General features: G+C 38.1%; 1 protein-coding gene across 19 annotated transcripts in view; it reads left to right on the top strand.

Moving 5' to 3' along the window:
• Positions 1–17028, top strand: part of ABI3BP (ABI family member 3 binding protein) — a 298503-nt gene that overhangs the window by 174098 nt on the left and 107377 nt on the right. For 14 of the 19 annotated variants that reach the window (XM_055567939.1, XM_055567955.1, XM_055567954.1 and 11 more), the window contains 12 exons: positions 884–964; positions 1849–1896; positions 3117–3185; positions 4128–4175; positions 5660–5719; positions 6674–6769; positions 8096–8128; positions 8921–9010; positions 9960–10019; positions 12487–12546; positions 15078–15137; positions 16142–16228. The exons of 1 other annotated variant lie outside the window; for it this stretch is intronic. In XM_055567939.1, coding sequence (XP_055423914.1) covers positions 884–964; positions 1849–1896; positions 3117–3185; positions 4128–4175; positions 5660–5719; positions 6674–6769; positions 8096–8128; positions 8921–9010; positions 9960–10019; positions 12487–12546; positions 15078–15137; positions 16142–16228 — 792 coding nt within the window. The remainder of the gene's footprint in view (positions 1–883; positions 965–1848; positions 1897–3116; positions 3186–4127; positions 4176–5659; positions 5720–6673; positions 6770–8095; positions 8129–8920; positions 9011–9959; positions 10020–12486; positions 12547–15077; positions 15138–16141; positions 16229–17028) is intronic. 4 more of the 19 variants (XM_055567947.1, XM_055567941.1, XM_055567950.1 and 1 more) reach the window with 4 other exon arrangements.

The following is a 17028-nucleotide window of genomic DNA, read 5'->3' as shown; positions in this document are numbered from 1 at the left end:
AACACAATAATCTATTTACATAGAAAAGCAATTTCTTACATGAATAAAAGTTTCACCATTTATGTTTGCTCAACTTAGTACTTAAAAATTAAGCATTTTTCATATTTTAATAAAGTTCATCATTTTTCCTTTGATTTTGATTCCTTCTTGGTCATTTTTCATGTAGTCTTAGAACCTGGAATGCTAGAAACTAAATCTTCAACAACATTAGGTAATGCAGTGAGTGACCTACCTTTGTTTCCTCTCTTCCTGACTGCTGGCATCTTTATTAAGCAGGCTCACAGTAATGGATTTGTTCATTAATGTTCATTTGTGTGTGACAGTTCCCTATTCTTTGGGAAGGAAATTTTAATTCTTGTAGTTCAAAAACTATATCTTGTTCTTAAAAACTTGCCTAACTTGAAATAATTTCGAATTCAAATCCATTTTACACATGTTACTGATTTGCAGATTTTTAAGTGCTAAGTGAAAAAGTTTTGTTTTGAATCTTAGGCCAAATAAATTTTAGTTTTTATCCCTAGCAGCTTCCATTAATAAAAGTAACTTTTCTCATATTCCTGTTGAACATAATATATCTTCAAAAATTTTATGAGACTGTCTTCTCCGAGCTGTATAAAGTTCTTAGTTTTTCAAGTCAAAAGGGAAAAATAGAGAGCTCCCTTGAAGAGTTATTTATTAATATTTGGCAAAAAAAAAAAAAAAAAGAAACCCCACAACTCCATTTTTCAAGAGCTCCTTCAACTGGATAAATAATCAAAAACAGAAGGATACATGTCTGCAATAAATCAGAGGGCTTAAATATGCTTCTAAGATGCACATAGTATTGATGGTCAGTTTGTAGGGTCACTGTTCATATATTAACCAGCTGATTTTCTTTCTTCAGCTCCACCAAAGACCAAACGGCCAGGTCGTCGTCCCCGCCCTAAAACCACACCTAGTCCAGATGTGCCCAAGTCCAAACCTGGTAAATGTGCCATTCAGGGTTCCAGTTAACACAAAAAATGGAATATGGTGGTTTCTGACATAGTAGCTGCTGCTGCTGCTGCTAAGTCGCTTCAGTCGTGTCCGACTCTCTGCGACCCCATAGACGGCAGCCCACCAGGCTCCCCCGTCCCTGGGATTCTCCAGGCAAGAACACTGGAGTGGGTTGCCATTTCCTTCTCCAGTGCGTGAAAGTGAAAAGGGAAAGTGAAGTCGCTCAGTCGTGTCCGACTCTTAGCGACCCCATGGACTGCAGCCTACCAGGCTCCTCCGCCCATGGGATTTTCCAGGCAAGAGTACTGGAGTGGGGTGCCATTGACAAAGTAGCTACCTATACCTAAATGGAGAAGGGAATGGCAGCCCATCCCAGTATTCTTGCCTGGAAAATTTCATGGACAGAGGAGCCTGGCAGGTTATATAGTCCATGGAATATAGTCCAGGCTATGAAGTCCATGGGGTGGCAAGTCAGATATGACTGAGCAACTGTCATTCACTCACCACCTAAATAGCTGGGCTGCAGGAATCAGTGTAGTTTATTTTTATATTTAAGCATCTGTGCTTTCTACATTCACATTTTATGAATACATTTATATTTTTATTTGTAATTATTGAGTATACAGAGCAATAAGTTGGGCTTCTAAGTGGATCATTAAAGTAGGGCACCAGAAAAATATTGTACGAGATGTATATTCACGGCAGATGAGGTGTGGGAAAGCAATAGGGAGAAGAGGGGCAAATGGGAGAAATAGAAAGGAAAATTACACTTAGAAAAAGTACACAGTTTAAGTAAAGATGGAAGAGTCATGTTTCCTTCTCAAGATGCCGCTTCTTGACATAATGAGTGTTTTCGGTTTTTTGCCTCTGTAGCTCTGGAACCTGCAACGGTACCACCGGAACCCTTGGTGCCCACGATCGGTAATTTTCTCTCCCCCAATTCCTTTCCCGGGTTGTCACTTTTCTTTTCCTGCTCTCCACCCAGGCATGACTGAAGTTCTACACTGTGTCACAGTTTTGTTCCATGCGTTCCCTCCCCTTTCCTATTTGGGTCTGAAGAGCCTGAAGATAGACTTCTAAAAGAATTCTGTGTGCTTTTTCAGGGAAGGTCTGTGGTTTTGGTCACAACTTCCTGGTTTCCCACAAACCCTCTGTCCTTCCATTATGTGTCCTTGAGTTGAGAAAACCATCTGCTCTTTCTCAGGGACTTCTGTGCTCATCCTGGACTTGACAAGTGGCAATGCTTTATTCCAGTGTCGTGATTACCATTTCATTGCTTTATTCATTCAACTTGTAAGACTTTACCCCTTTCAGAAAGCTGCATGAAAAAAATGGCTTCTTCAGCTTTTATATTTCTTTGAAGAATTTCTTTAGTATGTTTTGGTAACCAAAGACACATGCATTTTTCTTGGTCTCGGGTCCAAGATAAAAGTAGTATAGTCTTTATAACTTGAGAATATTAGAAGTCTCAAGTTGATTGTACTGTTTTCAGTCCTAATGTTGTTTGATTATAATTATTATAATTTCTCAGCATTCACAATAAATTTGTCACTGACTTACTTTAGAAAATTCCAGAAATAACCATGTAACACTGTGTATAATTTCAAGTATTTATGGATTATTTTCCTGGTTTCCTACTAAGCAAGTTTCAAATTTCTACCTTACTGTTTTTATACTGAAAAAAAAAAAAACTATCAATTAAGAAACATAACTATTATACTTGTCATTTTAAAAATTACTTATACAAAAAAAGTAATTGTAGTTCTCCTTACTTTTGCTGAAAGACATATTTTGAACATTTCCTGAAGACTTTTTGGTTTCAGAAGAATTAGTAAGAATGGACACATTTCTCACCCTTTCCACCCCAGGAATTAATTTTGTTGTATAGTCACTAAATTTATATAATCTCTTTGCTCGAGCATGTGTCCTTAATTATGACACTTACAGCCATAACCATTATGCTAATTTTTAATACCTTTCTCTTAAGCATCGAAATGACCCCAAAGGCCTAAAACTACACGTAGACCAGATGTACCAGCCTGGGTAATCCCTACTTTCGGTACTAGGAAAGCAGTGTGTAAGTAACACTAACCACATGCACAGCTCTGCCATGACTCTAATTATAGCCCTTTTCTCTTCAGATTCAAAACCAGCAAAGCAATTACTTTCTAAACCCACAGCAAAACCAGATACGCCACCACCTACATCCGGTAAACATAATTTCCAATGCTTTGACTTAAGATGCTTTCTCTTTGGGGATTTTGCTGAGAATGCTTATAATTTGTCATGTTGTAAAGCATAGAAACCTAAATACAATGATTTCTTTGTTCATTCTTCTCAAAGTAGCCACACTGATGTGGCTACTTTGTTCATTTCATATGTTAAATGAACAACTCAATGTTTGGGAAATTAGTAAATTTTATAACAGATTGTCTGGGCATCCCCAGTGGCTCAGTGGTAAAGAATCCATTTGCCAAGCAAGAGACTTGGGCTCAATCCCTGGGTTGGGAAGATCCCCTGGAAAAGGAAATGCCAACCCACTCCAGTATTCTTGCCTGGGAAATCCTCTGGACAGAGGAGCCTGGCAGGCTACAGTCTATGAGGTTACAAAAGAATAGGACTCTATGACTTAGTGACTAAACAACAGACAAAATTTTACATCTGATTATCTAACAGATTCCATTTTTCTTAAAGCATTTTCAGGCTTTGTTTTCTCAATTTGTGTTTGTAATGAAAGCTTGTTTTTCTTCATCTGGAACATTTTCGAGAGTGGTTTCAGCAGCAACCACTAGGGAGGCTGATCCTGTGTTCTTCCTTTACAATCACATGGAGACTGACTTTCTCTAAAATACCTTACATTTTAAATGGTACCTGTTAAATGATTTTCTACCAAATAAAAAGATACTCTGTAACAGTTCTGAAAATTCAATTGTTTTTCAATTGAAGTTTTCTCCCAAGATTCCAGTTTAGTAGAAAATTCTAATTTACTAAGAGAACATCTCTCATAATAAATAAGTCCATCAAGAAGGCAACTTATATCAACTTAGAATAAACCAGTTTCTGTATCCTATGAATTAAGCATCAGTGAGAACCTAAAAGTCTAGACTTCCTTGCTTTTGTTACTTATATCTGTTTATTTTTTTATGGTGCAGTTTTTGAGCCTGTTACATCTGAGACCGAAGCGCCATCCACAAGCATAGGTAACGATGGATGTCTTCCCTTTTGGTCATTGTTTCTCTGAACTCACCCCTCTCATCTCTGTCACTGTCTGTAGTGTCTTGTGTAAACAGTGGTCATTCATCCACATTTTCATTCATTCCCTAAAATTGTTTGCTATTTTCAACAGGAACCTTTTTCATATCATTAGGTATTCTTACATCTGCAGCTCAGCTTGTTACTCCTGAATGTGAATCGTGCTTTGATCACCTTCAGAGATAGATTGCTTGCAGCACTTGATATTGGCAAGAGTCACAAATGCTCTCTCTGTGCATCCTTCAAACCAGGACATTGTTGAAATCTCTGCTTTTATATGTGTATAATTTATGATGTGGGAGGGAAGCAATGAAAAAGCTGATTGGGGCTTGAAAAAGAATACGTAATCATCTCTTTCTTGCAGAAGTCCTTTCTTTTGTGATTTCATACTGTTCCATTGTAACTGGACCTTTCTTTTGATAAGTTCATCTTGTGGTATTGAATTCCAAACAAAACAGTAATTTTCCTTTTTTGTTTGAGGGCACTCAGCTTTGAATATTGTTTTGCCTTGTAGTCCTCCCTTTCCTTCACTTCTGGATACCATGTCTTCCGTTAGTTCAGAAAATGTTTTCAGATGTGGCTTAAGATTACTCTAGGTTGTGTTACAGAGAATTGGTGATTAGACATTTTTGACTTTACATTTAATTTTCTGGACTTAATTTAAAATAGAGACACTGATTTAAAACCAAGGAGTCATAAATCTAAATTTTGTTTTGATGCATAATTCAATCATTACAGAATACTATAGAATTATAGGAATCCTGTTTATTCAGACAAAAAGTTATTACTTTCCAGACTTTTTTATTAATCATCTCTGTTTCTCACTTGAAGAGTTATCTCCCAAGTATCCATTTGAAATAAAAGGATAAATAAGGACAAGTTGCAAGAAAGAGTATCACCTTTATTGTGGAGAAAGAGCATAAGCTTATCTTTTGCCTATGTGTCACAGATATCCAATAAACAGACTGATTAAGAACATTTTAAATTCTCACTGCTGCCACTATTTCTCAAAAAAAATTTAGTAATGGTGGTGAAAACTGTCAAATACTAACACAAGTTTTCATAATGATTTTTAAGAGTAATTTAAAAATACGTAATTTAATTTAAAAATTTAAAATAAGTAATTTAAAAATTTTGTATCGGACAAAAGATTTTTTGGAGCCAAGATTCCAGTATAACTGTAATCATATAATTAAACCCCCCACAAAAAAACACTTTTCATTGGCCTCATAGAGAAGCAAAGTGTAAAGGGGTATAGTTATTTGTGAGATAAATGGGTACCAGAGTTCAGCTAGTTATTACAGAAAAAATACTGTTTTTCATAAATTCTTTTTAAACATTATAGGATTAAAAGGATTCATTTTCAAGATAATTTTCTTTCTTTTCCCACATTTCTTAAATCTCCATTGTTTATTGAATTGCTTTTGATCAGTTCCTGCCACAGACATTGAACCTGTAACTCTGAGAACTGAGGCTCCTCAGACAACATTAGGTAATGACCTTTTGTACCTTTTAAGCAAGAACATTTTCTGCTCATTGTCCACTCTATTCCATTATCATCTTGGTCAAAGAATTTTACAAGATTCTTTCATCATCCTTTTTTGTCACTTAACTATATTCTTCATTTTGAATGTATTGAAGATGTTTAAAATAGGTCACTTTGTTAGAATATAAGTCTGTATGAAGCTATCACCCATATTACCAGCTTTCTTAAAACTTTACAGAGCCTGTGGTTCTGCTGGATTCCAGATAAAGTTAGGAGTCTCTTCCCTATAAACAGGGCTTCCCAGGTGGCTAAGTGGTAAAGAATTTGCCTGCCAATGCAGCAGATGCAGGATACACGGGTTCAATCCCTGAGTCAGAAAGATCCTCTGGAGAAGGAAATGGCACCCACTCCAATATTCTTGCCTGGACAGAGGAGCCTGGCAGGCTTCAGTCCATGGTGTCTCAAAGAGTCAAACATGACTGAGCATGCATGCCTTATGAACATCAGATGTAATTCTATGGCCAGCAATGGAAAGTTGTTTTAAGATATGGTATATATGCCTAAACCAAGTAATTTCTAAGTATAATCCAAATTGATTTCTAAACCAACTAATTTCTAAATATAACATAAAGCAGGAGAGTCTGGGCCCCTCTGTAATGTGATATAGAAAGTTATATACTTCTGATTTCCCTTGGATCAGGGTCCTTTTTGAAAATTTGGTACCAGCAATAATAGTAAAGTTTTCAGATAATTAAAATAAGGTTATATGTTCTTTCTCAAAAGAACTGTCAGCAGACACCCCCACAAATTTTTTTGCATGTAGATGAAAAAATTTCAAACCAGAGATACAAATTTCTCAAGACTCAAGAAAATCTAGCACAATTCTAGAAAACCTACAGCCATGAATAATCCTTTCTCTCTGCAGTCATAAGACAGCATTAACCAGTTTCTTTTCTTCAGCTCCAAAAACATCACAAAGAACAAGAACACGTCGCCCACGTCCACGTCCCAAACATAAAACCACACCAAGACCTGAGACACCTCAGACCAAACTAGGTAAATATGTGGTTCCTGTGCCTGTGGACCCCTGTTAGGTGTGATACTGTGGTAGGAGCGTAATTACTCGCCGCCTAGTAACCCTGTGATCCTTCAGGATGGTGTCCAAGTTACAAATGTTCTAGTCAGGATGAGTTACTTCCTCATGCTTCTTAGGACCTTCTTGGTACCTTGTATTTTATTTGTTTCTCTTGCCATTCGATTACATTTTCTCTTTGACTCTGGCTCAGCAAAAACTTACCTAGTTGAGTATCTAACCTATTTAGTCCAGTTCATCTCTTATTTGATGAACCGCTACATTAGCACTGTGAGGAATAGTTTAGAAAAAACAAATGACTTGGCTTCATTGAGTGAGGATGCTGCTCTTGTGTGAAATTGTTCATAAATGGGTAGAAAGGAGTACGGGCAAAGCAACTTACTGAGTTTTACCAACTGTTAGACACAGTTTATTCTTAGAGAAGTGAAAGATCCATGGGCTGATGAGTGTAATGTGGACCTTGAAATGTGTATAGTTTGTAGATTTGTTGGAGGAATGAGGAGGAATACCATAAACAGAAGAAAGAAGGTACCATATTTGTGGGTGACAACAGAAAGATAGGACTTATAGGAGAACTTGATTGTGAGAAAGGAGGAAAGCAATGTTTACTTGGCTGCTGCTCAGAAATTGTGGACAGCGATGCTACTTTTTAGTGGGTCCATGAAGAGGACCTTGAATGCCTGACTTCAGTGACTGGATTTGAGCTACTTAACTGCAGGATACTCTCCTATCCTCCCTGGGTCAGCTCTTTTCTGTCCTGATAGCAGAGAGATGCATTGACATATTTTTCAGACTGAATGACCCTTTGTATCTTGCTCTTTTATAGGCCTTTGTTTGGACGGAGGTCTTGGCCTTTTTCCAAAGTGGACTCTCAACAAAAAAGAGCCTTGCCTATTTTGATTATTCATTACCAATATATCAACAATTGCATCTATCATGACATAGATTCTAATTGTTTGTTTTCCAATATATAGTGTTTAAAATTATACTTTCACATTATTTTCTCATAATTGTTAACCATAATGTTATTAGACAGATACCTAAAGATTTCTCTGAGCAGAGTCTTCTACTGTATTGTAAGGTAATATAAAAGCAACACTTGTAGGTAACTATATGGAGATTTTATAATATCATGTACCTTTGTACCCTCACCTCAGAACTTTAAAAATTTTGCTTTCTGGCAGTAGAACCAATGCTACTCTGGCAAAGTTCATTTTCAAGAGAGCTTGGTGACTTTTCTTACACGTTTAACATTTCATTATTATTATTTTGATCATTTCTTGCTACAGACTTTGAACCTATTACTCCTGGGACATCTTTAGGTAATGATCCTTTATACCCTTCAGAATGTGTTTTCTTTATTCGTTTTCATACTTATCTGTGGTGCAATAGAGATAATGATGTCATGATTTGTTGTCATCTTATTGCTGTATTCATCTTAAAATAGAAAAGGCCTTCTTTCTAACATTAATGTATATAAACTTTGAGACAGCTATTGACTCCATCTCCCAGCTTGTAATTGCATCACATCAATCTGAGTCTCTGTTTACACTGTGCTGTTTGTTAGAACTGGGGTCCAAATGTGATTTTCCATGTATCCTTTATTTAGACCACCAACAGAGTGTCAATTATTATACCTTGAAGTTTCTTTGAGCATTTTACTTTCTATAGTTCAAGATTTACATGATTTTTGTTTTATTTTACTAATGTTTCATCTAATTTTGTGTCATTTTTCTAGTAAATTATCAAGTGGAAAACTTGCCCAAACTTACTTGTTTTAAATTATAAAAGGATAGTACAGGATGGCCTGAACTTCTTACATACCATCACAGTTTAGCATGATTTCTCATTAGAGGTGGTTTCAAGGAAATGCTAATTCCTCATCTTCATTTCTTAAATATAACTGTTACATAATTTTTAATCTCTAGAGAATTCTCAGTTATAAAAGAAAACCTGTTAATCTGTTAAAGGAGAAAACTTCAAACTAAAGTAACAAAGTTTTCTCCACTCAAAGAAACTGGTAAATTTTAGAAAGCCTGAACCTGCTTAGATCATTCTATTCAGAGTTATTGAAGCCATTAGCACTATATTAATCCTAGATTTTCTTCCTTCAGCTCCAACAACAACAACAACCAAGAGACCCCGTGGTCCACGTCCCAAACCTAAAACCACGCCCCATCCAGAAGCACCTCAGACTAAACTGGGTAAATATGTGATTTCTGGTTTAAGGAATCCAAACATTCTATCCCAGTTGGAACCCTGAATTCTGTGCACATAATTGGTACATGTCTTACATATCTCTTAAGAGTGGAAGCTACTCTTATTATTAATCTCTTCCACGTCCCCGTAACTGTATTAGCAACTGTGAGACACATCAGAAGTAGTAATTCTGTTCTGTTTCCCAATTATTTTGTAAACAAAAGCTGTTCCTGCATAAAAAGATAGAAAATAACATAAGGCAGTGTGTATACAAATATAAAATAATTTCTCAAAGAGTACAAATGCTATATGCTGGAAATGTAAATATTTGGAACAGAAAGAGATCCAGAATAATTAGGGGAAACATCAGAACAGAATTTGGATGAATGGAAGGTTGAGGAGACAAAGGCTGAAAACAGGAAATGTGCTGAATGAAGCTGGTGACCAGATAGAAGATGACTTTTTCATACATTCCCTTGACTGTACCCATAGAATGAACTAAAGGGGACCAGGATGTCTACTCAAAAGCTTAAATTTGATCCAGTTGGCTTCAGTGATCCCTATTTCTACACAGGACCATGCTTTTTCTGTTCTTAGAACTGAAGATAACCTAATTTAAAATGATATCACAAACTGAGAGGTTGTTCCTTTGTTTATTAAATGCCACTGTTTTCATTAAGGACTTAGTCTCTTAGGGGGTATGGTCTCAGCTTCTTTTTGGCTGTCTGTTCTGTGTGTGGTGGACAGACCTTGGTGTGACCCCCTACTCCACACTGCCTCCACCTCTCACCTCCCACCCCTATAATTCCTGCCTTTTATGTTAACTTTCTGTGTAATCCATCCTTTCCCTCCCTCTCCCCCCCTCAAAGCATTGTTTTTACTGGTAAGATGAACTTTCTGACATTTCATGCATTCACAAAAATCTCTTTGATTTCTTTTATTAATTTTGATCAGTTCCTGCCACAATCCCTGAACCAGTCAGTCTTAGGACCGAAGCTCCAGGAACAATAGTAGGTAATGATCCACTATGTCCATCAGCATCTGCTTCTGCTCATTTGAAGCCGATTTCATCACCATCATAACCTCAGCTTCTCCTGCTTCACAAGACTCTTGTCATTCTCTATTGTAATTCAATTATTTCTTAATATATTGGAGTCTTAAAACAATTCATTTGGTACTGAGACAGTCAAGTATGAACTTAGCGTAGTATATATATGCTTAAGGCAATGGGTTTGAATTTGTAGCATCTCATCCCCATGTAACCTTTTAATCACATTCTGTGTTACTGAGTTTCAAACACAATAAGTGGGGTTGCAAGTGGGGTGTCTGTCCTTGATTTAAGTGAGTACATTGTCACAACTGTTATGGTGTGATGTAATTCTTGCCCAGATCTAAATTTTTACATTTTTATGACCTGTGTGACTTTATGTTGTCATTTTAGGCAATGATATGGTCTTTTTTTCAGTAAGGAGTGAAATAGAAAATATACCCAAGGCCAGTAAATTGAAATTATGTGTCCCATCATTAGTATAAAGTCACCCTACCCCTCTCCCACCATCACCATAATACAGTAGGTTTTTGGAACTTTTTTTCATTTGGAAATCACTTTTGAGGATCTCCTTGATATATCAACTAATATTTCTATGTGATTTTTGTTTTTCATAGTAATATAACTGATAAATAGAGGCAATAATCAAAATAGTGACAAATATTTCAAAGTCAAAAGAAAAATTTCCTGAAACTCTATAGCAAGTATAATCCTATCCACAGCTTCTGGAACTCAAACCACTCTACTAACCTGAAGTTTTCTTCCTTTAGTTCCCAAAGTGCCTCAATGAATTCATCATCCCCATCCCAAATCTAAAACCACACTGAGTCCTGAAGCACCTCAGGACTCAGGTAAATGTGTTGATTCTGGTTGAGGAATCCTGGGGCCCGTCCCTGTGGAGTCTAGAGAAAGTGAAAGGGCAAGTTGGGATCAGCGGCCACTTTCACCCCCACAGTAGGCAAGCGGAGCATAGCTGGATGGATCTTAGGTGGTAGCTGAATCCCTTCCTTTTTGTAAATTAGAATCTTCTCTCTAAATGTCTGTTTCATTGGCTTATCATTCGATGCTATTCATCCTTTATGTATTGAATGTGTGTAGTGGACTGAAACAGCTGTGCAACAAACATATACTTGGGCAAATAGATTATTTCTTGGTAACTGTCTAGCTTGTATACGCCATAGTACAGATCCAGGCAGGAGTTGATAGTATTTTCTATAAAGAACAACTTAGTAAATACTGGGGGCTTTGTGGCCCCAGTAGTCTCTGTTATCTATTTTCCTTTTTCTTACAACCACTTAAAGAAGGAAACGGGCTGTATGAAAGCGAGCTATGGGCGATTTGGCCTATGGCCGTAGTTTGTCAACGTGTCGCTTCAGTCGTGTCCGACTCTGTGCGACCCCATAGACGGCAGCCCACCAGGCTTCCCTGTCCCTGGGATTCTCCAGGAAAGAACACTGGAGTGGGTTGCATTTCCTTTTCCAATGCATGAAAGTGAAAAGTGAAAGTGAAGTCGCTCAGTCGTGTCCGACTCTAGCGACCCCATGGACTGCAGCCTACCAAGCTCCTCTGTCCATGGGATTTTCTAGGCAAAAGTACTGGAGTGGGGTGCCATTGCCTTCTCCGAATTTAAAGAAACAATCAGAGTAGACCAGAGTAGTTAAGAAGGACTTGAGCACTCAAACTGTTATGGATTTGGATGACTAGGGAGCAGGGAACAAAGAAGTTCAGAAAAGCAGGATATGTAGGGACCAGTGAGAGGAGACAGAGGCTTCTCTGTCAGGCTTCTAAGTGTGGATCAGAACATTATACAGAAGCTGCTGTTATACTGAATGGGCTCATAGGGCCAGTTGAAAAGACTTTTTCACTGCTGGGCTTAGGAGTTTGAGTTTCATGTAGGAATCATCAGTATGGGAGGCTTTCCCCAGGCACATGATAAAAGGATACAGCTAAACCACAGACTGAATGGCTGCCCTTTATCTTGCTCTCTTAAGTACTCCAGTTGGGCAAAGCTTGTGCTTTCTTTCCAAAGATCAGTTTTAGCAAGATGGGCATGGTCTACTTTGGTACCTAGACTAGGATCATCACAGAATGAGAAATTTCACAGGCACTTTTCAGGGACAGTTACCTGATTATAAAGACAATCCTTCCTGAGTGATAAACTGGTACCTGAGTGCTGGGAAAGATGGAAGGCAGGAGAAGAAAGGGGCAACAGAGAATGAGATGGTTGGATGGCATCATCGACTCAATGGACATGAGTTTGGGTGAACTCCGGGAGTTGGTGATGGACAGGAAGGCCTGGCATGCTGCAGTCCATGGGGTCGCAAAGAGTCGGACTTGACAGAGTGACTGAACTGAACTGAGTGCAGATAAATCATATCCCTGTGAGACTGTATAAATGTTTAACATTTCTTTTTTATTGTTATTTTTGGTCAGTTCCTGCTATAGTCTTTGAACCAGTTACTCCTATAAAAGAGGCTCCGGAGACAGCATTCGGTAATGCCACTTTCAGCCCTTTAGCAAGAGCTTTCCCTACTCATTGCCAAACTTCTGCTCATTCCACTCTGTTGTCATTTAGTTACATTCTTTATCTTGTGAGAAAAACATGCATAAAGCAAGTTACCTCTGGTTCTAAAGAGAGCCATGCCTGGATCTAGTTTGGGATATCTTCCTATCCTGTAACATATTTAAATTTTTCTTCATACCAGTTTATGTTTTTAGTTCAACCAGAGTTCTCTGTTAAGGTAAATTTCATGTATTTATTAGAGTGCCTGATCCTGATCTATGCTACCAGGCTGTGACACGGAAGTTCCTTTATACATCCTTTGTACACCTGCCTTTTTTATCTGCCTGTTTTGTTGTTGTTTTAACATTTGTGTGATATGTTTGTAGTGAATTGTCTACCAGGTAACGTGATCAAGGCTAATAAGTCTAAATAGTAAGCCTCATCCTTAAGTTGAATCTGACTCCCCCTTACTCTCCACCATAGTTTAGAAATGACTCAATCTTTTTAATGCAGTCTAGGAGAATGTGATAAAAATACTTATTACCTTCATTTTATGTATCAGCTTTTCCCCCAAAGTATCATCAATAACAAAGGAAGATATACACATAGTCAGGGCAAAATTTTCACCCTAGACATATCCGTTTCTTGAAACTGAAGAAAATCTATCAAGCTTTGGAAAACTTGAAGGTTTTTTCAAAAACCTGTGATTTTCAGAAGCATAAGCTTTAAAGTAACAAGTTTATCTTTTTCTACTTCCCAAAACATCCCAATAGACACGTCATTCACAATACAAACTTAAAACTACTTCATGTCCAGATGCAGTGGAGGTTATACCAGACAAAAGCAAAACAAAAGGGTTCTTGACTTAAGGAGTGTGGTAGCCTGCCACTGATTGAAAATGGAAACCTATTTACCTCCTAGTGAGGAAACTATGAAGAGTCCTTGTGCCTTCAGAGCTGGCGAGGAGTTCTTGTTCGGAAAATACATAATCTTCTCTCCAAGTCTGGGTAGTAAGAGACAGGTTTGCTTCTCAGTCTACAGGCTAGTTAAGCACAAACATTTTTCCTATGTGAACATCCTAGAGAATGAGAACAGTGCAGAGTGTTTTTTCAAATTCAAGATTTTTCTGAGGTATACAAACATTAAATATAGATTTGTTATAGCGAGGCTTTTTTAACGGGCAGTGTGTAATCCAAAATAGGTACTTTGGATCTATAGTTCTTCCCTAGTTGTTGGTGGAGGGAACCCAAATTCTTTCATCTCATACTTGCATGGAAGACCTTTAAAAAGTTAAAAATCAACGTGGGCTTCAGTAGAGCAGAGAAGGAGTTTGGGTCTTGATGTCACATTACAATTTGCACAATTGGGTAAGTGAGAGTGAACAAAGATGAAAAAAAGGATATGCATAGAGGCAACCAGAGGGAGCAGAGATCCTGCTTTCTCTATAAGGCAAATAAAGCATTTTTGTTGGGGATGATGCACTTGAACAACACCATGCGAGGTTGGCTAAGACTAGTATTGTTCTTAATGAGCATCATAATATCTCTTCTTTCCACACTTGGATAGTTTTCCCTGTGCTGAGAGTGGACAGGTGCTTTACTGGATCCATGGACTAAGCAGCTTTCCCTTATTGAGTCTTCTTCTTTGGACAGACGTCACAAGATCTTTCCAGAACTGAGTTCTCATCAATATTATCAGAGCCATTTTGGGCTATTTGTCTAATGGTTGCTTGGTTATTTAGGAACTTTTTCTGCAACCATAATTTGATAACATAGTAGACAGTTTCTTTATTCAGCGTCCACAAAAGTACAGGTTAGTTTTTCACAGGCTTTTTGAGGGTTGTTAGAAACGTATTTACTAAATACCTAAGACTGTCCTAAAGGCTACCAGAGCAGATGCAGATAATCAAGCACTAATTACAAGAACTGTTTCCCTCTGGTGCTGCTAAACAGAGACCAAATGTAATGGCTATCTCATGAGATGAAGAAGTCCCTAACTACAGTTTGGCCAAGTGTGAGCACAGCAACTGATTTCCCTTTCTGTTAGTCTGCTGGGGCTGCCATAACAAAATACCACAGACTAGGTGGCTTAGACAACAGCTCTTGAGACAGGAAGTCTAAGGTCAAGGCGTCAGCGGGTTTAATACGTCCCAGAGCCTTTCTCTTTGGCTTGTGTCTTCATATGGGCTTCTCTGTGTGTGAAAGCTTCCCTGCGTCTCTCCCTCTTCTTATAAGGACAGCAGTCCTTCTGGCTTCTGGTCCCATTCTTATGACCTCATTTAAGCTTAACTAAATTGTTAAAGGCCCTAGCTCCAAACATAGTCACACTAGGTTTTAGGACCTCAACATATGAATTTTGAGGGGATACAATTCAGTCCATAACACCCTTCATTCAGAAATTTTAAAAAGTATTCTAGAGATAGTATTACACTGACAAGATTCATTTTGGCATGCATGTTGTAGCTATTCATACTTTATTTTAAAAAAAAAACAACAAACCTCTCTTTTGTTTGTTACTTCAGTTCCTGTTACAGACCTTGAACCTGTTACTTTTTCAGCTGAGACATCTGGGACCACACTAGGTAATGACGCTGCGCCATTCCCCTAGTGCTGTTGCTGCTCCTTGTGCAGTCCATTCAGTCTCCATCCCCATCATCTGCTTTTCTTCTTTCACAAAATGACATCATCATCCTCTACTGCAATTCAATCCGTCATCTGAAGAGTGCCGAAGCCTCTTTAAAAAAGTGTCCCGTCGTTTTTATGAGAGCAGGCATGTGCCTAGTTCAAAAGATTTACCTGCCATATGGTGCATTTGAAATTATCACATTGATTTGTGCTTTGTTGAGCAGTATTCTGTGTTAAGTGAAAGTGAAGTCGCTCAGTTGTGTCCGACTCTTTGCGACCCCATAGACTGTAGCCTACCAGGCTCCTCTGTCCATGGGATTTTCCAGGCAATAGTACTGGAGTGGATTGCCATTTCCTTCTCCAGGGATCTTCCCAACCCAGGGCTTGAACCCAGGTCTCCTGCATTGTAGACAGACGCTTTACCATCTGAGCCACCAGGGAAGTTCTGTGTTAAAGCTGAGTTGAAAACAAATTTGGATCTCTTTTTTCTCCAGGCTGATGAGCAATAACAACTACTCTTAAGTTCCTTTGCACATCTTCTACATTTCTAGATTTTTAAAAAAAAACTATTTGCATGGTATGTTTGCTTCTTTGTTGATGTTTTAAGTAATGATGTGTTTTATTACCAATTTGACAAATAGGAAGTTTTCCAAATCTGAAATTTTAATTGTAAACCTTTTCCTTAGTGTGACCCTAACCTCCCCTTCCCTTGCACCAGAATTGAGTCTTCCTTCTCATTTTTCCCTCAGAGAGGGACTAATGTGAGTATCTGATTACAAGTGCTAATTTTCATGCCTTGAATAAGTAACTTGACCCTCAATGATGCGTTGGCATAAAAAGAGTGAAAATTTTAGACTACAGTTTCATAGAACTTTTAAAAATCTAACAGGTTTTGGAAAAACCTCTCCTCAGTACCCAGAGCCATAAGATATAGAATAACATAAGTCTTTTCTTCCTTTAGCTACTACCAAAAGATCACAAAGACCTCGTCGTCCACGTCCCAGACTTAAAACCACACAAGGCCCTCAAGTACCTCAGACAAAACTGGGTAAATGTGCAATTTGTTGGTTTAAGGGTGAGCCCTAGTAGCCTGTCCCAATGGGGACCCAAAACTCTTACTCTTTCTAAGTATGAAGTTATGAGACAGCATTAGTAATATCTCCTCTACCACATATCGAGGAGAACATGACTGTGTAAGATACAGTTGGTGCCAGAATACCTAATTCTTTCTATGTGAGAGTCATCTTTGATATACGTTTAGTAAGTTTTTACTATAAAATTCCACTCAGATCTTAAAGATAAAACTTATTTAGCAGAGTCAATATATTCCTTCAAGTAAATAAACAAATTGAAAGCAGCTTGCAAATTCCTGGATCAATAGTAGCAACTGTGGGTGATAGGCCACCTGTGGGAGACTTATTTTACTTCTAAAACAGTAAAGTCGAGCATATGTTTTGATGAGACAAAGGAAAAAATCAAGGTGGACTGGACTTGGCCCTTGGCCCTTAAGGTTTGGGCCCACTACAGGATTTGGATATGTGGAGGGAAACATGAACCAAGACAGAAGGACCAGGCACGTGGTGGAGGTGGCAGAGGTGGGATGGGGAGCTGCCTAGAACAGACTGTCCTACTTCTTAGTGGTCCAAACATGGCTACTGATGATGCTACATTAGGATGGATCCATCCAGCCAATTGAAAGAGGATTTTGAGAACTTGATTCAGGAGCTTAGATTTGAAAGATGTCAACAGTCTTTGATTTCCATTTTTTTCTGGGCTTAGGCCAGAAAGATGCTCTACCGAATATTACAGACTGAGTGACCACCATATCCTGCTCTTTTATGTGTCATG

This window comes from Bubalus kerabau, chromosome 2, assembly GCF_029407905.1.
Source record: "Bubalus kerabau isolate K-KA32 ecotype Philippines breed swamp buffalo chromosome 2, PCC_UOA_SB_1v2, whole genome shotgun sequence".
NCBI lineage: Eukaryota > Metazoa > Chordata > Mammalia > Artiodactyla > Bovidae > Bubalus > Bubalus kerabau.
Note: the sequence above shows the minus strand (reverse complement) of the source record. Positions and strands in the feature narration are given on the sequence as shown.